At 38.6% G+C, this 22,627-nt stretch overlaps 2 protein-coding genes across 3 annotated transcripts in view; both read right to left on the reverse strand.

Annotated features, from left to right (window-relative positions):
- Positions 1-1,810: 1,810 nt before the first annotated feature.
- LOC309496295 (scavenger receptor cysteine-rich type 1 protein M130-like) lies at positions 1,811-13,624 on the reverse strand. The gene is made up of 23 exons (XM_082166294.1): positions 13,327-13,624; positions 12,841-13,182; positions 11,447-11,749; positions 11,007-11,321; positions 9,542-9,844; positions 9,122-9,436; positions 8,670-8,972; positions 8,218-8,532; positions 7,690-8,004; positions 7,268-7,582; positions 6,604-6,927; positions 6,210-6,527; positions 5,631-5,933; positions 5,464-5,535; positions 4,944-5,258; positions 4,642-4,851; positions 4,451-4,543; positions 3,691-3,753; positions 3,438-3,512; positions 3,254-3,316; positions 3,000-3,062; positions 2,839-2,901; positions 1,811-2,522 (listed from the first exon to the last, which is right to left on the reverse strand). The coding sequence occupies exons 1-23, from the start codon at positions 13,391-13,393 to the stop codon at positions 2,473-2,475; spliced, it is 4,905 nt and encodes a 1,634-aa protein (XP_082022420.1). The 5' UTR covers positions 13,394-13,624; the 3' UTR covers positions 1,811-2,472.
- A 545-nt stretch (positions 13,625-14,169) lies between these two features.
- Positions 14,170-22,627, reverse strand: part of tmtc2a (transmembrane O-mannosyltransferase targeting cadherins 2a) — a 33,611-nt gene continuing 25,153 nt past the window's right edge. Inside the window, exons 3-12 of one of the 2 annotated variants that reach the window (XM_082166249.1) lie at positions 21,481-22,312; positions 21,280-21,394; positions 20,039-20,124; positions 19,779-19,963; positions 19,546-19,624; positions 18,650-18,771; positions 16,619-16,700; positions 16,038-16,134; positions 15,599-15,662; positions 14,170-15,367 (exon numbers count right to left, since the gene is read on the reverse strand). In XM_082166249.1, the coding sequence (XP_082022375.1) occupies positions 15,188-15,367; positions 15,599-15,662; positions 16,038-16,134; positions 16,619-16,700; positions 18,650-18,771; positions 19,546-19,624; positions 19,779-19,963; positions 20,039-20,124; positions 21,280-21,394; positions 21,481-22,312 (1,842 nt within the window). In that variant the 3' untranslated portion in view covers positions 14,170-15,187. Of the gene's footprint in view, positions 15,368-15,598; positions 15,663-16,037; positions 16,153-16,618; positions 16,701-18,649; positions 18,772-19,545; positions 19,625-19,778; positions 19,964-20,038; positions 20,125-21,279; positions 21,395-21,480; positions 22,313-22,627 lie in introns of both variants that reach the window. The other variant, XM_082166248.1, reaches the window with a different exon arrangement.

The raw sequence follows: 22,627 nt of genomic DNA on the forward strand, positions 1-22,627 counted from the left end.
ATGAAAATGTAGTAATTTCACCATAAATGCATTTAATTAAATAAATTGTAGTCTCATTCGTGGAGGTGGAAAAACAAGTTCTTTGTGACATGCAAGATTTATTTTATTAAAATTTAAATGGAAAAGAAAAGGCATGAGAGTCGGCTGTTTTTGTCAATTTACAGTTAAATATTTGACCACTTGCTTGAGCAACTTAAGTAATGCATCCAATAATAGCCCTACGTTGTTTAAATTGTGTTTAAACGTGCATATGCGTCCATTAAAGAGTGTAGGTTATATGTGTACAAAGAGAATCGCAATGCTGAAAAAACATTTTATTAAATAAAAGTTGCAGCGTAACTTCTGGATTTTAAATAAAAATAGTAAGTGTTTGTGGTACAGCCGTGAATCAGTTATTCATTGCAAACGCATCATATATGAAGCACTATAGCGCGTGCTGCTCCTGCACCGCACACACACACACACACACACACTGCACACGGAGTATGTGGGAAACGGCCGTAAGATCCACCTACAGTTCTTAGAAACTTAGATGTGTCACGCACATAGTAGTATCTCTTTATTTCGTACAACAGCAGCACTCATCTTGTTTGTTTACAGCGGATGCCGATGAAGCGGCCGTAAACCGGAAACTGATATGCCGACAACTGACAATAGCGGAAGTTCGTCGCGACGCTTGTGCACATAGCCTATTGGTACTTCCAGATCTGTCACGCCCAGAGGCGTTTCCCATAGTGAGATACAGAGAACCGGGGTTACATAAGTAACCTAAAGTTTCCCTAGCTTTACCCCGGTTTAAAAGTAAAAAAGATGACTGTGAAAAATAGTAGTATTAAATTAAATATATTTATGGTGAGAATACCACATTTTATTTAATTAAATGCATTTATGGTGAGATTATTGAACCATGCGCTGTCACTTTAATTCAGCGCGTGCAGCACAGCAAAAATAGACTCGGTGTGGAAACGATCGCTGCACTGCTGTATACGCACCGCTCCTGGAACGGATCGACGGACCGCATCCGCGTGCAGTGTGAAAGCTCTATCCTGTTAACATGGGTACGCATACGCACTGCAAACGGAGTATGTGTGAAACGGGCGTGACGCGGGGGAAGAACGAACATGGCGTAGTTATGATTCCAGACTGCACCACAAATAAACCTGTGCATTGATCATTCACAATATTTCATAGCTTACAGTTCCTTCTGTTTGAAGTTCGAGTACATCTCACTCACACACACTTTGTGTTTGAGGACTCTCCATGGACAACGATTTTTATATTGTACAAACTTTATATTCTATCCCCTAACCCTTACAAAAAACATTCAGCATTTTATATTTACACACACACACACACACACACACACACACACACACACACACACACACACACACACACACACACACACACACACACACACAATGCTATTATGATTTATAATACTGAAACTTCAGTGACTGAAATTATATTACTGTAACTCATCTGTATCCACAAGATGGCAGTAAAAGACTGTAAAATTCAACTGAAATGTGCTGGATCTGTTTGAACTTTCATTAGGGGTTACCAAGGTCATTTTATCTGTCTATATAAATCAAAGCATAATCTCAAAGTCTCCAACATGAAACAATTCATGCTGTTTTGTATTTAAACAAGTTATATTTTGTCAGTGCAATACTTTAGACTGCATACATTTTGACTTTTTTTTTTTTTTTGAGTTAACAAAAAAACAGTTTTGATAACATAAGAAAATCACATTAGAGATGAAATTATAAGTCAACCATATAAAAAAAATATCACAACAAAGACAAACAATAGAATAATCAAGATAATGAATAAGATATTCTTAAAAGAGTCTGTTCATTCTTGGCTTTAATTTACATTCTTTTTATATTCAGAACAATTCAGGAATCAGGAGTAGAAGAGCATAATATGATCTCTCAAATAATGAGAAATGAGATTTTTTTTTTTCTCTTCAAAAATGCTGTTAGCTTAAATATTTAATACACTCAATTTGTAATATTTAGTCATCTTTTTTGGGTGAGATATGTACAATTGAGTTATTATTAGCCAGTTGTTTTCTATTGGAGTAAATGTACAACTTCACAACAACAACACAGACACTGAATATAATTTATGCAAACATCATATTTCAGGTTATTTATGAATGTTTTCTAACATATATTCAAAGATGTTCAGAAAAACCTATTTTTGTATTGTAACTCATGTTTTATCACTGGAAGAGGAAATACATGTTTAAATGTCAAAAGATTTAACCCTGACTCTGATTCATAACCCTGAACTGTGGCAATCATGGCAATAAACAATGCTTATTAGAAATGATCAAAGGGAACTCTAAAAGTATTGTTTCAATAATTATGTTGCCAAATATTTCAGGTATTTTATAATTTTTTTTTTTTTTTTTTATAATTCCAGAAGCTGTAATGAACAGTGGCAGTGGGTGTGGCCATCGAGTCAGACAGCTTCTCTGTCATCGTTTGACTCCTCCCCCACATCATCAAAGTCTGCATTAAAGAAAGAGCAACAAAGTTCAAATTTGTGATTGCATCAGTTTTTCAAAATGAGTTTATTTTTAAAATCAGCAAATTACTATTCAAATTATTTTATAATTGTGTCTTTAATTTATTCTAAAATATGTATTAAATAATGCAGTGTGTTCAAACTTTTTACAGTGTGTGTGTGTGTGTAATAAAATGTAAAATTCAGTTTCAATTCAGTTTTAAACTGATGAAGTGGTCAATTCGTAAATTGTGAAACTTTAACATGAAAGCTATTCCAATATATTTAATAAGTGTAGGAATCATAAGACATAAAGCTTACCTAACAAGTTTCTCAAATCTTCAGTGATACTCCACACATCATCATACTCATCCTGATCTCCCTCTTTCCACAAAAAAACAACAACAAAAAAGAAAACGCATGTTCACTAGGCCTATATCTTGTAGATTAATGCAGATCAAAAATGAAGTTGTGTGACTCACCTATTACACATTGAGAGCACTGTCCATTAATGATGACATCATCATAATCCTCTGGTGTGTCCACTACACACACACACACACACACACAAGCTCTTAAATATAACAATATGGGTGGACAAAAAGTGTACAATGAGATATATATATATATATATATATATACACACACACACATACATACATACATACATATACACACACTGCTTATTAATAGTTAGTAAGGTATTTGTTAAGTTTAGGTATTAGGGAAAAAACACCTTTTCCAGGACCATAGGTCTGTCCACTGGTAATGACATCATCATAGCCCTCTGGTGTGTCATCTACAAATTTAACATGAAATCAATGCCATCAAGCTCAAAACAAACTTGAATGTATATATTAATATGTAGACTGTAGAATAACAGAGAGAACTACAACTACAGTACAGAAGTGAACCAGCACCTGTCTCACAAACTGGTTTTGGTACATGAATGATGATTTCCTCATAGTATCCGGATGAGTTTGCATTCCCCCTCTCTTCAACATCAGAACAAAATATGAATATAGAAAAATAAAGATATTTGCAGAAATAAAATGCAGGCAGAGAGGGCTTTATGATTATAATCATCTGGTAATGAAAGTTTTGAATTTGACTATACATTTTTATTTGATTTTATTTTTTTATTGTTTTTACAGTTTGTAAATCACCTCTAACCTGAGAGAAGAGAATCAACATCTTCATACCCAGAATTCAGTTCTTCAGAGATGAGACTCCCTCCTGTTAAAAGAGAGCAGAACAGAACAGAATCCTCAAATCATTTGGGTCATCTTTTTTTATCTTTTATCATCTTATTTATTTTAACATACACCTGCAGTTCTGTTGTTTTTTTGTGGATTGATACAGAAACGAATTAGTTAGATGTGAATGAGAGAAAAATAATTCTACAGTGGATCAGATCTGTATCACTGATGTCTCTTGCTAATTAATGATGAAGATACATAATTAAGACTGAAGGAAGTAGCTCACGTTACTAACAGAACTTTAACACAGATGACTGATGTTTTTGCTTGATGGCATTTCTTTTCTCGCCAAGGTTTTCACAATGATCTAAACACATAAATTAGTTGCATTCCCAATTAATCGAATATGCCCTGCGAAGTGGACTTCATGGGGTATTACTCTATCTGGGGTATTACTCTATCTGAAGTGAGATTCCCTTTCAAATGGAGCATATATGTTCAGTTTGAATAAGGGTTCATCAACTTCACTTCACAGGAAGTGGAGAGGGAAATTTACCCACCTGTCATTGTGCATCACCAGTACTTGAAGTAATTAATACATTTAATTAGACCCAGGTCTGTTCATGAGTGCAATCAATGTGCACAAGAGGCAACAGTTACAATGCAAGAGGAGAAGTGAACACTGATCAGAATGCAGCAGTTAAAGTTTTGAACAATCTCTGATGATGCCTCACCTGTATGAGTGACTTGATTGTGTCTGTGATAAATTTCCTCATAAACTACCTCACTTGGAGCCCTGTGTAGTCCTGTGTACCAGTCAGAGAGAGCTGAGAGTGTAGACAGACAAACCTGCTGTCAGTTCACAACACATGACTGATCACACACTGAATAACACACAATATGACAGTCTCTGGATCTCTCCTACCTCTCCTCATCACTCTGTTCTGCTGAATCAGTATAAGCAGTGGCACTAAGAGCAGTAAGAGCAAAACTCCCAGTACAACCACAAGCACAGAGAGAGACACTGGAGGAGTTTGTGGAGGAGTGACTGATGTTGAGCGCACTGTCTGAGAAACTGGAGGAGAAGCTGATGTTGTTGTGGCAGGAGTAGTGGACACTGACAAATCTGGCAAATCTGTCAAAACAGACACAGACAGATTCAAAATCATGCAAGTAGCACTAAAATGATTTGAAAATCACTATTATCGGTCAGTGTGTTGCTCTGACTTGCACAGGTGAGTCCAGCGTGCTCTTTGTGGGAGCAGTCAGTGTGGTTCTTCAGGGAGAGAGGACAGTCCCACAGGTGAATCTCATTCCCTCTGCACTCGACTCTGTTCAGCCACACAACACCTTCACCAGCACCAAAGACTGAATTCCCATCAGCCCTCAGTGCTGCTCCACAACCCAGCTGCCTGCAGACCACCTGAGCATCGCTGATGTCCCACAGATCAGCACAGACTGAACCCCACACAGCGTTATGATACACCTCCAGCCTCCCAGAGCACCGGCCCAAACCTCCACTCAGTCTGAGAGGAACATGATCTAAATCACACACAGCAAAGACATAGACACATTATTGTATACCATCAAAGTACAGTACTGTCAGAACAGCAACATCTACAGCGAGGCATGTCTGTGGTGTGAGATTAAATCATCTTGTGTCCCAAGCACAATATAACATACATACATACATACATAACATATGGCTGTTATGATTTTTATGTTCTTCTACATCAAATTAACTTACCTGAACACTGTCTCTGATGTGGAGATGTGGAGCATGACAAATAGCTTCTAGGGGACTCATGACTCTCCTGTTCTGTAATCGCAAGTTAATTCACAAGTTAATAAATACATTTTGTTCATACACTCAATTGAGTCTTGTATTTTTAGAGATGCTTGCAACAGTCTCACCTGAGCAGGTGACTTTGGCCACTTCATCATTATTACAGTAGTTCTGTCCCCAGGGTGAAGATGGACATTGCCACAGATTTGAATCATGTGGTCGACATTTCACTTTATCCAGCCAGTTACGAGCTGATTCCAGTCTTGGTATAGAATTGAAAAAAGCACCAGATCTTCCACAGTTCAACTCTTGACAGATCAGACTCGCTGTGTCTCTGTCCATCTGGTTCCAGCACACATTACCCCAGGATCCATTGTAGAAAACCTCCACATTCCCTTCACAGCCCTCAGTTAACCTGATCTCTTTAAACTCTAGATGGAAAAAGACAAGAGCAATTCTGGTTGTACTAAATCTAAAATTTCACCAAAATAACTGGTTAATACAAGGCCAATGCTGCAGGCACTAATAACATCTATTGAGGCAAAAGGCATATATATAAAATGCTCTATAAATTATATAATGCTCTATATATATAAATAAAATATTATTAGGCTTATTTTAGACGTTATTAGTGCCTGCAGCATGCATTGGCCTTGTATGCATGTATGTATGTATGTACAGTATGTCAAACATTTCCACTAGTGTACCTGAGCACACGACTCCTACATCCTCCTTGTGTTGACAGTCATGTTTCCCCCAGCCTGGAGAAGAGCAGTTCCACAGGGACGTCTCATTCCCCTCACACTCCACCTCATCCAGCCATATGGGTCCAGAACCAGGACCAAACCAGGCTGGTACCTGCTGGTTACTGAGGGCCACTCCACACTGCAGCTGTCTGCACACCACATGGGCATCTTTAATATCCCAGGAGTCATCACACACTGTCCCCCATGAGCCGCTGTGAAAAACCTCCAGCCTCCCTGCACAGTCTCCCCCAGAACCCACCAGCCTGATGGACCCGCGACCTGATATTCAGAGAGAGAAAAACACATTATTGATCACTAACAACTGAAGAATCTGCCCAGATGTTGTTGTTCTCACCAAGGCAGGTGATTGACAGCTGTTGTGTGGAGCTGCAGTTGAGAGTTTGTGGAGAGCTGCAGTTCCCCAGATGAGCTTCACTCCCAGAGCACTGGAAGCCCGTCACACACTCATGACTGTGTTCAGGACTGGATGAAGAGGAGCCGGAGAAGTTCAGCACAGAGCCACAGCCCAGCTGTCTGCAGACCACAGAGGATTCAGTGAGACTCCAGGAGTCCAGCAGAACTCTCCTCCAGACCTGATGGATGGAAACTTCCAGCTCCCCCTCACACTGTCTCTCTCCAGACAACCGCACCAGACCGTCATGAACAGCCAGAGAGGAATCTGAGTGAAAGATGTGGGATTTTATCAAGATATTGAAAGATTTATATACAGTTGCAATCAAAATTATTCAACCCCCATTGCAAATCTGGTTTGTTGGCAAAATGTACAGACTTTCAGCGGTTTCCAATAAACAAATGAACAAATGAACGAAAAGTTGCATTTTCAGTTAAATTTGGGAAACCACTTGAAACATTTGTTTTTTCAATTACTTTTGTTCATTGCAAACAGCTGAAAGTCTGTAAATTTTGCCAATAAACCTGATTTGCAATGGGGGTTGAATAATTTCGATTGCAACTGTAGGTAATAATAAAAATAAATAAATTCAATAAAATCCCCTCACTAGAGCAGACGACTCCAACATCTCGTCTATGAGAACATTCAGCTCGACTCCATGAAGAGACGGAACATTCTGAGAGTTTTGTTTCATTCCTGTCACAATCAATCACATCAGCCCAGATTTCACCACTTCCCTCTCCAAACCAGTCTGATCCCACAACAGACACAGCAATCCCACAATTCAGCTGTCTACAGAGGACACTGGCAGCTCTCATATCCCAGCATGCATCACACACTGTGCCCCATTTACTGAAGTACTGACGCTCCACTCGACCTGAACAGAAGTCAGGACCATTGACCAGTCTGAGGTCAGTGTAACCTGTTTAAAGTACAGAGTTTACTTAAACAGTATGAAACATGAAATAGAAATGTTTTTAAAAATTGTTTATGATTATCTCAATAAGTTGAAAACCACAGTTCCATTACCAGAACATAACAGTCCAATATCATTCTCATGAGTACAGTTGTGTTTGAGAGAAAATGATGTTGGACAGAAAGATATATAAGACTCATTTCCTCTGCACTGAATCTCTTGTGTCCACATCTGAGCGTCTCCTTTGCCAAAAGCATCTTCTCCCAGCACCTGTACAGGAGCCCCACAGTCCAGCTCTCTACACACAACCTCTGCATCCTGCTGGTCAAAGGCAGCGTCACACACTGAATTCCAGGTGTTTCCATGAACCATCTCTAATCTCCCAGAGCACAGGTGAGGTCCATTGGTAAGTCTGGAATGTTTATGATCTGTTTTTATTACATTCAAAATGGTACAAAACAGAGAAAACACAGTTACTCAGAGGGGCAAGCTTAAGAGAGTATATTTTATTTAGCAGTTGCAGTCCCTAAATAACAATAATCGTATGAAAATTACATCACATCAGATTAGTTGTTCTGTCAAGAGAGTTGTGTGTATTTTATGATGTTTATCACAATGTAAAAGTAAACTATGTCATTCACCTGAACAGATGACTCCAGCATCACCATTATGACCACAGGTATGTTTACCCCATCCTGCTGATTCACAGTTCTTCAGTGATGACTCGATTCCAAAACAAACTAAAACACTCATCCAGATTGGTCCTGATCCTGGTCCAAAATGAGCATCACCCAGAGCATCTACAGGTTCTCCACAGTCCAGCTCTCTACACACCACTGCAGCTTCAGCCAAATCCCAGAAATCATCACACACTGTTCCCCACTGACCTCTATGAAGAACCTCCACTCTACCAGCACAGGGACTGTTTCCACCAACCAACCTCACATTCACTACATCTATGAGAGGGTAATAGAAATGGAGAGAGAAAAGCATTTATCAAACTTAAAACAATATACTAGACCAGCGTGTTGCTTTGTGATGGGTTCATATACAGTATATGTGTATCAATTCAGTCTTTTAATTCAACTCTTACCAGCACACACCAGTTCAACATTGTTGTAATGTGAACAGTTGTTTTCATATGATAGTGATTTTGAACAGAAGTGAATCTGAGACTCATTTCCTCTGCACTGAATCTCTTGTGTCCACATCTGAGCGTCTCCTTTGCCAAAAGCATCTTCTCCCAGCACCTGTACAGGAGCCCCACAGTCCAGCTCTCTACACACAACCTCTGCATCCTGCTGGTCAAAGGCAGCGTCACACACTGAAACCCACGACTGATCATCAAGTATCTCTAACCTCCCAGAGCAGCGAGAACCTCCAACCAGCCGGACTTCTAAAAAAGCAATAGAACAGAAACATTTTCAGAAAAAAATAATCAATGACAATTTTTTTATTTAAAAAGAATACTTGTGTGTACGTATATCATTTAAATATATACAGTATGTTATAGAATAAAATGAGGTTTGGAGCAGTTTACAGTACCTGAACAGATGACTCCAGCATCTTCAGTATGATCACAGTTGCTTTTACCCAATCCTGATGATCCACAGTTTTTCAGTGTAGACTCTGATCCAGTACACATGACAAGATTCATCCAGATTGGTCCTGATCCTGGTCCAAAATGAGCATCACCCAGAGCATCTACAGGTTCTCCACAGTCCAGCTCTCTACACACCACTGCAGCATCAGCCATATCCCAGTCATCTCCACACACTGTTCCCCACTGACCTCTATGAAGAACCTCCACTCTACCAGCACAGCGACTGTGACCATCAACCAACCTCACATTCGAACCTTCTATATATTGAACAGAGAAATCACACAATGAGGAGGGAATGCACATTGATATAACATCAAGTTTTAATCTGGGGATTTGAATCAGAAGTGAAAATTTGTTTCAACCTGCACACACAAATTCAACGTTGTTGCCATGAGAACAGTCGTTTTCATCTAATGGTGAAGTTGGACAGAGGTGAATCTGAGACTCATTTCCTCTGCACTGAATCTCTTGTGTCCACATCGGAGCGTCTCCTTTTCCAAAAGCATCTTCTCCCAGCACCTGTACAGGAGCCCCACAGTCCAGCTCTCTACACACAACCTCTGCATCCTGCTGGTCAAAGGCAGCGTCACACACTGAAACCCACGACTGATCATCAAGTATCTCTAACCTCCCAGAGCAGCGAGAACCTCCAACCAGCCAGACTTCTGAAAGAACAACACAGTTAATTTAAATAGTTCATTGGACAAAAAATAAATAAAAATAATAATAATATATATCTCCCAGCCCAACCTATATATATACCAGCGCAGCGACTCTGACCACCAACCAAAGGTGTGTATGTCAAATTATTCAACCCCATTGCAACTTAGCCATATTTCTAACATGCTCAACAAACCTAGCCAGTTCAGATATTTCATGTGTTCTAGCTCAAGCAAACCTGGTGCAACTAATGAAGCCCTTGATTAGTTGCATTCGATGTGCTTGATTTATTAAAACATTATGTAATATACATAATTATAATAGGTATCATAACGTGTAATTTATGGTGAGAGGAGAAGAAACAGCCACCTCTGAACTAAAGACAGTGTCTAATTGGTCAGAACTCATCTGAGAGGCTGGACAGACTCCTCAGGGTAAAATCTCAGGACACGAACAAAGGATCAGAAGACAGAGTCAGATCAAGATCAGAAGAACATGGGTTAACAGTTTCATTCAAGCCATCTAACTACTCTCGTCTCACTTTTCTTCCTTACTTAGTTTCCGTTTCTTTCTGTTTATATAAAATGTAATAACCCTGCATAAGAAACGATAGAAGGGTTAAAATGAATGATTGATGGTTCGTTCAGGTCAGGTCAAGTGCACATAGAAACTTAGGATTTCATAATTTCACTCCTAAAACTCATTCTTTCCTCACTTTCTTTCTTTCTGCAACTCGTGTGAATGTGTGTGTGTGTGTGTGTGTGTGTGTGTGTGTGTGTGTGTGTGTGTGTGTGTGTGTGTGTGTGTGTGTGTGCATGTGTTTGTGTTAAATATTAGTTTTATGTGTTAGAAATATCAATAAAGTCTCATTTGCATTTAAAGAGAAGTGTTCTTGTGTTATGTGCTTACAAATTTAATGTCTTAAACTGCTGATAGTGACATTGGTAATAAATAGTGTTTTCACTATAGTTTTGATATTAATATCCGCTGCAGAGCTGATAGTTACCATGATCACTCAGGGTTGTTTTACACATTAAACTCGTGGCCTCAAGAAAGAAAAAAAGTAGTTTCCTCAACAATAGAATAGAAAATACTCTACATTTTGCTGAAATGAGGACACTTTTAGTAATGTTATATTAAGGTGAGGTACTGTACAAAGCAGTTTACCTGAACAGATGACTCCAGCATCTTCAATATGATCACAGTTGTTATTACCCCATCCTGATGATCCACAGTTCTTCAGTGTAGACTCTGATCCAGTACACGAGACATAACTCAGCCAGATTGGTCCTGATCCTGGTTCAAAATGAGCATCACCCAGAGCATCTACAGGTTCTCCACAGTCCAGCTCTCTACACACCACTGCAGCTTCAGGCATATCCCAGTCATCTCCACACACTGTTCCCCACTGACCTCTATGAAGAACCTCCACTCTACCAGCACAGCGACTGTGACCACCAACCAACCGCACATTCACACTGACTGTATATTAAATAAAGAAGTGAACAGATAGAGAGATAATAATGAACAATCAGAAAAAGAGAGTTAAAAGAATCACACAAAGAGAGAGAAAGAAAAAAAATCAAAGATTTGAAATCCACTCTGACCTGCACACACCAGTTTAACATCATTGTCATGAGAACATTTGTGTTGGTGTGATTGTGATGTTGGACAGAGGTGAATCTGAGACTCATTTCCTCTGCACTGAATCTCTTGTGTCCACATCTGAGCGTCTCCTTTGCCAAAAGCATCTTCTCCCAGCACCTGTACAGGAGCCCCACAGTCCAGCTCTCTACACACAACCTCTGCATCCTGCTGGTCAAAGGCAGCGTCACACACTGAAACCCACGACTGATCATCAAGTATCTCTAACCTCCCAGAGCAGCGAGAACCTCCAACCAGCCGGACTTCTGAAGGAATCCAGATCATTTAAATTATTTTTGGGAAAAAAACAACAACCTTGCTGTACACTTGCATAGAAATATTTTATAGATTCGTATATCATATTTTATATGTAAGAGAAACACCACATGTTGTATATGAAAAAACTAAAAACAAAAAAAACTAAAAGATTGAGAATTTTTTTTTTTTTTAAGAAACATGTCATACATAGGTTTATTCTCATTTATTTATAAGCATACATAAGTAAGACACAGAGAAACAACAGAATGAGTGTTTAAACAGTTGTGATTTGAGGTCAGTAAGATTTAGTTTGAAACACACATTTTATTGAGCAAGATGCATTCATTTAGAATGTTACTAAATATTTCTGTTACAAATAAAATGCTTTAAACTCCTTCAAAAAACACATCCACAATTCATTAAGCAGCAAAACCATTTTCAACTGTGCGCACCAAATCTAAGATTTCAGGAGGATCATGTGACACTGAAGATAGAGGTAATGTCTGCTAAAAATTACATTTTAAAAGATGTGACCCTGGACCACAAAACCAGTCACATGGGTCAATTTTTGGAACTTGAGATGAATAAATAAGCTTTATGATGTATGGTTTGTTATGATATGACAATATTTGGCTGAGATACAACTATTTGAAAATCTGGAATCTGAGGGTGCAAAAAAATCTAAATATTGAGAAAATTGCCTTTAAAGTTCTACATTTATGTTCGCGATTTTGCTGCATTCACTCACAAAAATAAATGTTTTATATATTTACAGTAGGAAATTTTGAAAATATCTTCATGGAACATGATCTTTACTTAATATCCTCGTGATTTTTGTCATAAAAGAAAAATCGATAATTTTGACCCATACAATGTATTGTTGGCTATTGCCACAAATATACCTACTTGCTACTTGTGACTGGTTTTGTGATCCAGGGTCACATATGTTTAAAAAAAAAAAAAAAAAAAAAAAAAAATAGTGCAGTTTTTGCTGGGCATAAGCAGCATCTTACTGACCCCAAACTTTTGAATGCGGTGTATAAAAAGGCAGGACTATTTTTAGTGATGTAATATTATGGTGCTGAAAGTAGCAATTTACCTGAACAAATGACTCCAGCATCATTAGTGTGATCACAGCTGCTTTTACCCCATCCTGCTGACCCACAGTTCTTCAGTGTAGACTCTGATCCAGTACACATGACAAGATTCATCCAGATTGGTCCTGATCCTGGTCCAAAATGAGCATCACTCAGAGCATCTACAGGTTCTCCACAGTCCAGCTCTCTACACACCACTGCAGCATCAGCCAAATCCCAGTACTCATCACACACTGTTCCCCACTGACCTCTATGAAGAACCTCCACTCTACCAGCACAGCGACTGGGACCATCAACCAACCGCACATTCACACTTTTCTTTTGTGCAACAGAAAAATGACAGACTGGGAGAGAGAAAGAAGGAATTAAATTAACCACAACTTATACATAATATGTGCCAGTTAGACAGCAAGTCAGATGCAGTATCGTATTGCATATACATGTTTGTATTAAGATCATTTCATCCTCAACTGAACGTATAAACTTACTAGCGGTGATGAGTTTGATTAGAAACATCAGACTCCTTATCATCATCTTCTGCTGGACGCACACCATTTCATCAGCTCAGAGAACGCAGCACAAGTTTCTTTTCTGTTCCTTAAACACACTGAAGAAACTGGGTACTGTCAGCCCCCTAAAGAGGAGAGCCCTAAAACTTTCCAATCAGGTTCATCATTACCTTATTAGACAGAACAGAGGAAATCATCAAACAACTTCAGTGACAAATCAGAGGAGGCATTTCTGATTTACACCATATACATCAAAAGCTCGACAGCGCTGAAAAGAACTCCTCCTCCATATAGAGACACTTCAGTGAGGATACACACACACACACACACACACACACACACACACACACACACACACACACACACACACACACACACACACACACACACACACACACACACACACACACACACACACACACACACACACACACACACACACACACACACACACACACACACACCTGCCAGAGGCAAAAAATAGTAACACACAATTTGGGAGACTTTGAAGATTTCAGAGAGAGGAAGCAACCCATGTTATATACAGCATCAGAACCAAACACCTGCTGATTCAGACACTGATAACTGCTCAATTCAAACATCATAATATGCAAAACATATATTTATGTTGAACATATTTTATAAATGTATATTTTAAATAGACAGGATATAAATTATATATTAATAACAACATATTTGTCCTAGATTAAAGTTAAAATTGCAACCCTGTACCCATTCTAACATATTATTATTTAGTTTTATCAATTTTAATGTTCATTGTTCATTATTGTTCATTTAAATGTTCAAAAACCCAGAAATCGGTTGTAAATAAAAAGGTTTTATTGACTTTAAAAACTAGAGAATTTAGCAGCCTTTGGGCAACAGGCATGTGCATTGATTGTGGCAATGCGTTACTCAACCACAAGATGGCAGAAAAACACTTGTTATTCTAAATACAGGGAGACGTAATTCAGGGGAGTCCAATCCTGTTCCTGAAGATCAACCTACCTATCCAACCCTGATTCAACACACCTGTCTGTAATTATCATGTGTTCCTGAAGATCCTAATTAGCTGGTACGATTTGGCATCCTTGCTGTAATGTGTTACTCTTCCAATAGTTAGAGGTCAGCAAAACATTCATGAAATGAGCTGATAAACGTCTTGTCAGGAGAGGGTCTCAATGTTCAATGCTTACTGGGACAGAAAATCTTCCGTTCTTTCTTATAATAAAAATTCTGAATGATTATTTGGGCAAACTGACATTTTATTGTGGTAAAATGTTTTGGTAAAAAGTCTGATTAAACAAATTAAGTTCTATGGCAGTCAGCAACAACATAGTGCTTAATAATAGATTCAGTGCTGGGTGTTGAGAGATTGTAAGTTCTATTAACAACCATTACAAGTGACAAATCACTGATTTATCAACAATAAATTAACAAGAGACATTTTAAATATCTGCATAATGGCAATATATGACACTTCAGTTAGTATGAGTTACCGGTGACATGTTTAGCCTTCTGTGTACGCAAGACAGTTCATCCTGGTCACTGCTCTCAGAAGAATACAGTCCAGTTTGTTGCAAACACCACCTCTCCTGTGTGTGTGAGAAGAAGAATTCAGAGGCTATTACACTCTTTCAAGTGCACTTTACTGTTCTCTTACACTATTTACTGTTCAATACAGAACTTCACAGAGGCTCCATCTTCATTCCCAACCTCTAGACCAGTTCAAGTTTTAACCAACATCTGTCCACAGTAAGGGCTGAATATTCAGAGAAATCCATCTCAAATACGATCAGACATCCACAGATGCAATATCTGCAGAGGTTACAGCAGCAGATCAAGTTCCAGCGGCTCGTAGACCCTGTTTCTGCATGACATTCCAGAGTTTGTGGAGGTTGGACTGAGTGATGAGGTCGTCTGGTTTGAGCTGCAGCGCACGGAGGTAGTTGCTCTCAGCTTCCTTCAGCTTCCCATTAAGATGGAGGATGGCCCCGAGATTCATCAGAGCTGCTGGATGCTGGGAGAACGAGAAAAGCAGGCACAAAAAGAGAGAATCATGGATGGATTATAGAATGTGGTTCTAGAATTAGGTGAGAAAAAAAACGGAACTTTCTAAAAGAGCAGATGCAACAAATATAAAGGAAGACTTCAGACAATTTGAAGTTTGTAATTAATGCATATAGAAGATTCAATAATTGTGCAAGGTTACTACGGATATCTTTAACATCTGGCTGAAGAAGGTACTTACATCAGGTCTTAAATCAGCTGCCTTCCCATAATACCATTCAGCTGCCTCATTCAGACTGGCCTGTCTGTGGACAAACACACACATTACTAGAACCTGTAAGTTATTATGAAAATTATTATGCATACATAATAAATTATTAATATTGCTGCATAATGAGTGTTGGCCCAGGCAACTAGCTCTCTAATGTACATACTAGTGCGACTTTAATTTCTCTAATAATACTCTGCTGCCTCTTCTCACATCAACACAAGTTAGAATAATTAATTAGCTAAGCTGTAAGTAAAATCAATATGTCCATGTATTTATTTGGCAAGCAGCTTTGGAATAAGCAGATTAATGTAAAGTCAGCTAGTCATTATCGCAAAATATTCCCTTGTTTCATCGTAGATGATGAAACACGCGGAGTCCACCTGCAATCCACACACACACATACACACACCTGAGCATATGAGCAGCGCTGAACACCACGTCAAACTCAGAACTGTCCAGCTCTGCAGCTTTCTGAGCCATTACTGCTGCCTCTCCCAGACGAGACTCTTCACACAGAAACTGACCTGAGAGAGAGAGAGAGAGAGAGAGAGAGAGAGAGAGAGAGAGAGAGAGAGAGAGAGAGAGAGAGAGAGATCACAGGATGGAAATCAACTCAAATACAGCAGTCGAAGATCAGATATGCAGGAGGCAGGACATGAAGCACAATGAACCTCTCCTACTTCAGGACATACGTTTACGGATTCATTTCAGTGATACGAAAGGACATGGTTTTGCAAGAGTTGAGAAGGGGCTGTTTCCTTGTGAGAATTAAATCATATTCATATTCATATCCATATCCATATCCATCCATCTATACATATACTGTATATCCATCCTGTGATATATATATATATATATATATATATATATATATATATATATATATATATATATACACACACACAAATATTTATTAATAATAATAATTAATTAATTAACATTTTTTAGCATTGATCAATGACATTAGAATCGAATCGAATCAGATCCTACCGTAATGCATATAGCAGTTTCCTCTAGTAGGATCCAGCTCTATTGCCTTCAGGAAGTAACGCTCTGCTTCAGACTTTTGTCCCTGTGGAGAAATTAAAAAATAATTACAACTACACCCACCGTAACCATTAAAGGGACATAGTCGTAACCGGATCCTTTAAATTTACGCTATACATGATGTTAGATGTTATCAAAGTGTGGGAAAGTACACTTGTGTGACTGTTTCTCCATGTTTGATGTTCAATTGTCTCACTTTCTTTACAGTTCAGTGCTGATTGCTTCCATGTTGGTGTTACCTTTGCAAAACGTTCTTGTCATAAGCAGCGAGGTTATATTAGGCTTGCTTCACTGAACAGTTTTGTGGCAAACACTTCAGATAAGAGGATAAAGAAATAGCTTGGAAAGCCGTAGCATTTCATGCTCTCATTGGCCGCGGTTCCTGAAAAGCATTCAACTATGTCCAAGAGCGTTTATCAAATGTATAGGCCTATAATACTTGAAGTCAGGGTTTCAAAAACCACTAAATACCTGCAGATTTGAATCCAAAAAGGGTAAATACAAAAAAAGCTATTGTTTTAGCCCCAGACCTCGATTTAATCTGTTGACTAAAGCGTTAAATTAGCTTTTCGAGGACATATTTTCAATGTAAAACAAACTTCGGAACCTTCAAGTTCAAAAACAGACTGCTAAACTCTATACAAGGCTAAACGGAAAAGGAAACAGAAGTAAATGTCCTGAATCTTTCACGTTTTGGCCATCTGACAAAAATGGTCTTGTGAGGTACATCATGACATAACTTCAGTCATTTTGTCTGACACTGATCTGACCGCCTGACAGAGTAAGCCAGCTAATACGCCGCTGTTCTTCAACAGGTGGTCAAAAGTTCACCAATAACCTGTTTTCAAGAAGGAAAGAGTAATTCAATTAAGCACGGCGCTTGAGGGGTAATAACCGGTTTTAATCTGTGTGTATTAAGTGGACAGGCCAAGTGGGGGTTGGTGGTGTGTGGGGAGGGGGGGTTTAAAGTGAGCAAACAGGTTTGAGGCAACAGTCTGCACTCTTGACCAGCCGTGCCGAGACACAAACCCAAATCAGATTAGGAGGAGGATATGAGATATCACGTCCTAGGGGGGATGCAGCTGCTCGACCTTTCTTCATCACCCCTTCTCCATTTACATCATGGTGGTCAGAGAGGAAAATATCACGGGGAGCAAGGGTTATTTCGTATGCAGGGAGAGATGGGATAGTGAAGGGGGTGAAAATCTGAAAAGACAGGCTTCATTATTAACAAAATGATGCTGCCGTTGATGTCTGAGAGATGTTTTTGTGTCAATGTTCCTCTCAAGGACGAAGCAATTATTTCTTTCCTCAGCACTAAGAGTCTCATGAAGGGTCATCTGTGGCAAATGATTTTGATAACCAGATCCATCTTTGGATGCTTATTTCCACTTCATCTCCCCATTTGTAGATTGAAATCAAACTAAATGGATTTAATATTTAATTACGCTTTCACAAATCCATTTAGCTTCAGGTTTTTACATTCATAATGAAAATTTAATAGCAACCACAGTCTGTAAAATATATAGCAGCAAAAGTTTGAGACCACTAGTGAAAAAGCTTATATTTAACCTATTTTATTTAATAATATATTATTATTTAGGTAAAATAGAAGCATTGTCACTAGTGGTACAATATTATTATTATCATTATTATTATTATTATTATTATTATTATTTAGTAGTAGTAGTAGTAGTAGTAGTAGTAGTATCAATAATGATAATCATAACAGCAACATGGATGGATGGATGGAAGCGATAGAATGGTATGGATCATGGATGGAATGAAGTGGATGGAATAATGGATTCATGGATAAACAAACAAATAAATAAACACCATGTCAATTGTTTTTCAAAATCTTTTTATTTGTTTTCAATGTGGGCTCAGACTTTCAGGTCTCACTTTTGTGTTTGTGACTGAAGAAAAGCTCACTAACACAAAAAGGGTAATAATGTACTTGTCAGGTTGACTCACCATGATAGACAGCAGTTTTCCATACGTCAGGTGGGCAGGAACATGGTCGGGTTTGGCCTTCAGTGACTCTCTGTACCAATGTCCCGCTTCCTCTAGATTATTCAGCCTCATATACGCCTCACCTGTGGGCCAAAGTCAGAGGAACATGATTCCAAGGAAATGCATATACTAAAAAAAAGAAAAGAAAAAGTACACCATGAATGGATTCTAAAGTCACTTTGGAATTGGATGGATGGGACGGGAAACCATCTGCCAAGGGCATAAATGTAAACTCATCACATCTCCGGATACTGATTCAGTAATGCAAGGACACATTATCTATGTATCAGATTCCAGTCACATCTCCAGGCATGACAAAAAAATTATTTGGGATGGTTTTACAAATAATTAGCGTTTTATACAATAGAAATTATTTCAAAGCAGCTTCACGGTAATAAACGGGTTACATAATTGATGATGCAGATGTCATCAAATATGAAATATGAGACAAATAAAAATTCTGTTGTAAAGCAGCTGTAGCAAGATAATGGTGTGATTAAACTGAAGGGGTTGTAGAACATTAAAAATATATTTTAGGTCATATTTGAAATCTTAAACAGAGCATGTTGATGAGATTGTCTATAAGAGGGGAAAATCTAAAATTGCAGGGGGAAAATATCAAAACGGTATAATAAGTCATAGGGCTGGTCTTTAGGTATAATATTTTTATGGAAAGATTGGATGGATGGGATGGGATGAATTGGGATAGATAGAATGATAATTTATAAATTTACATTTAATATATTGTGATTCCACTGGAAAAAAAACACAACCTCAATTTTACATTGGCCTATAGATATGTACAGGTACATACATAAAATACATCTGAATGCAATTCAACAGAAATAAACACTGACCCATCATGTTGTACAAACTCTGCGGTGCGAACTGTCGTGGCATCTTTTGCACAGCCTCTTTATAAATTGAAAGCGCCTCCTATACGACAAACAAAAACAGCCTGTAATAATGTGACAAAAGAACTGTAAAGTATGAACAACCAACAATTCATACAAGAACATTATTGGATCCATCTAAACTGGGTTATGCATGTAGATTTCGATCAATCCTCAATGAATGAGCTGAGCTGTACCTCATGCTGGCCCAGCTCATGAAGCATCTTGCCCAGGTTGTACAAGCAGCTGGTGACGGAGCTCTTGTGGGCATGAGGGTCCTTCAGATTCTCATCGGGGATGTCCGCGCAAGTGTGGAATGTGCGCTTGGCCTCTTCGATATTCCCCTGGGAGACCAGGATGATGCCCACGTTCAAGTATGCAGCTGTGAAAATCAGGACACAAGTAAGAGACTGACTCTGATGGTCAAAATGGTGAACTCAAAAAGAGCTGAACTCACAGGCCAGAGTCGGTCTGCTCCCGATGGCCAGTTTATAGTAATGCAGAGCCTCAGAGAATCGCTCACTCTCCTGTAGCAGCAAACCACTGGATGAAATAAAAGCACACAGGCTCTAAGCTTGAGAAATGATGTGAGAAGCAATATGAACATATAAGTTTGTGCAAGGACCAGAACGTGACAATGACACATGGAGGGTTCTTCTCCTCTCCAGGGTTAATGAGTGTTAGAGGTGTTTCACACTTCCCTTCATGCCTGCAAATCAGGACTAATGAAATCCCCGTCACACACACAAGCCCTGAGAGAGAGATACGGCAAATACTTGCACTGCTCCTCAACCTCCCACTTTAGTTTTCTGAATGCTAATTATGACTTTCCCCTCACAAAGTATGTTTTAACTTTTTTATTTTGGGGCCACCTTTATAAGAATTAAATGTACTATAAAATAGTTAAAAATCAACTAATTAATATTATGGCACATGTCTGTTCATGTCTGCTGCCCTGCAAAAGTCATGTTTCAGTGGATTATGTCAGTTTCCATGGAAAACTGGCTCAGATAAAGTGCTGTATGACCTTGACAAAACCAACTGTCATCCCTTTGTTTGCTTATTTCTGGTCATAGACAAAGACATAAATGAACAGAAATTAAATTAAAAAAAAAATTAAAATTAAAAAAAAACATTGAGATGAGCTGGTTTTGTCATTGTTAAAAAAAAAAAAATACAAAAAGACTCAGAAAGGTTAAGTTAGAACCCCGAACACATCCGAAACACATCTAGCATCATTTGTTTTCTGAACAAATCTGTTGGTTAGATTTTTAAAAAAACATTTATTTGATGCAACAACATTCAGACAGTGTGGTGAAGATATATAAAAAAACAGGTCAAATTGTTTGGTAACACTTTACAATAAGGTTCATTAGTTAACATTAGTTAATGTATTAACTAACATGAACTAACAATGAGCAATACATTTGTTACAGTATTTATGAATCTTTGTTAATGTTAGTTATAAAAATAGAGCTGTTCATTGTTTGTTCATGTTAGTTCACAGTGCCTTAACTAATGTTAATAAATACAACTTTTTATTTTAATAATGTATTAGTAAATGTTGAAATTAATATTAACTAAGATTAATAAATGCTGTAGAAGTACGGTTCATCCTTAGTTAATGTTAACTAAGGTAGTAAACTAATGTTAACTAATGAACCTTATTGTAAAGTGTTACCAAGATATTGTACTCACAGGTTGTAGAGCATATCAGCCATATTGCCCCGGTAATAAAGAGCATTTCTATACGCCCTCTCTGCCTCAGCCATCTTTCCCTGGTTCTTCAGGACATTACCCAGGTTACCCCAAGCTAAGGGAAACATGAAATCTCACTAGAATATTTATTTTGTAGATAATAAATCTGATATTGCAGAAACACAAGCTCTTTAAACCCACCTTTTGCAGGGTTGACAGCAATGCCAGACCTGTACAGCATCTCTTCACTCTGCCAGTCCTGGTTCCTCCTCACAGTCTTCAGGCTGTAGAGAAGCACCAGGCCTGCGGCACATGTCAACAGGAGCGCTCTGGAGCATCTCAACCTACAGCGCATGAACATGCTCCTAAACCCCACGGTCACGAGCAGACAGAAGCCCATACTGGGGATGTACAGCACTCGCTCGGCCACTACAAAGCCCACATAGAAGAACATGTTAGTGGCTGGGACGAAGGGCAAAACCAGCAGCCCGAGGGAAAAGACCACCACGTTCTCTGTGCCTGGGACGGATTTTTGAGGGGTTTTGAGAGGTTTGTGATAACCGTTTCTTTTAGGAGAATTCGAGTCCCCGTAGTGATTGTCATTGTGATTATGACTGTATCCGTTAGTTGCAGACTTTCCATTGCTCATATAGGATTTTCCATTAGTTTCACTGATTTTTGTGGACTGTAGCAGTGGGCTTCTCAGGCCAAACCATGCCAGGAGAGCAAATCCTGAGTAAAACATAACCGACTGAAGGTTCCTCCAATCAGCGATGGATCTGAGCAGAGGAACGGCATCCATTGACCAATCAAAGCTGAGTTTGTCAGGACAGAGGAGGAGCCAGGCATTGACAGCTGGCAGGTACAGGAACGTAAGCGCTCTGGTCAGGAAGTGAGGCGAGTCGGCTGCTGGGTTGTCTGAGTTGGAGAAGTTTGGCGGCTTGTTGCCCATCCAGTAAAATCGAGCTGTGAGCAGAATCATTCCCCAACCAACCAGCCAGGCTAAACCGACCAACAAGTTCATGTTCCTCCTCTAGAAAATGAAGAGAACAAAATGGATCATTTTACATTTTGACTTTGTTTCTATTCCTTTGGTTGTTGTTTTTTAGAAATTTAAATTTCCACCACATCTAAAGTTATGTATTGTGTTTAATCGGATTTTGAAATGGAAATGATGATGATGATGGAAATTACATGAACATTTCAAGAACAATTTTGTCTTTCTAAGTCTATTCTAAGGAGTTAAGGCTAAGCTCATAGCTAGCATTTTATGTATCATAAATTGACCACAATAACATGATCACAGATTTTTGACAATGACAAAATTTCAACTTGATTTAAAGTGACA

The sequence above is a fragment of the Leuciscus leuciscus genome, assembly GCF_965113295.1.
Source record: "Leuciscus leuciscus genome assembly, chromosome: 4".
Lineage (NCBI taxonomy): Eukaryota > Metazoa > Chordata > Actinopteri > Cypriniformes > Leuciscidae > Leuciscus > Leuciscus leuciscus.

Excerpts from the sequence above, each read along its gene's own strand:
- LOC309496295 (XM_082166294.1), bottom strand. The coding sequence starts at position 13,393 with ATGGTGTGCGTCCAGCAGAAGATGATGATAAGGAGTCTGATGTTTCTA. Across the intron at positions 5,934-6,209 it reads TGTAGGAGTCGTGTGCTCAG|AGTTTAAAGAGATCAGGTTA; the intron begins GTACACTAGTGG and ends TTTTCCATCTAG. Across the intron at positions 2,523-2,838 it reads AGATTTGAGAAACTTGTTAG|ACTTTGATGATGTGGGGGAG; the intron begins GTAAGCTTTATG and ends TCTTTAATGCAG.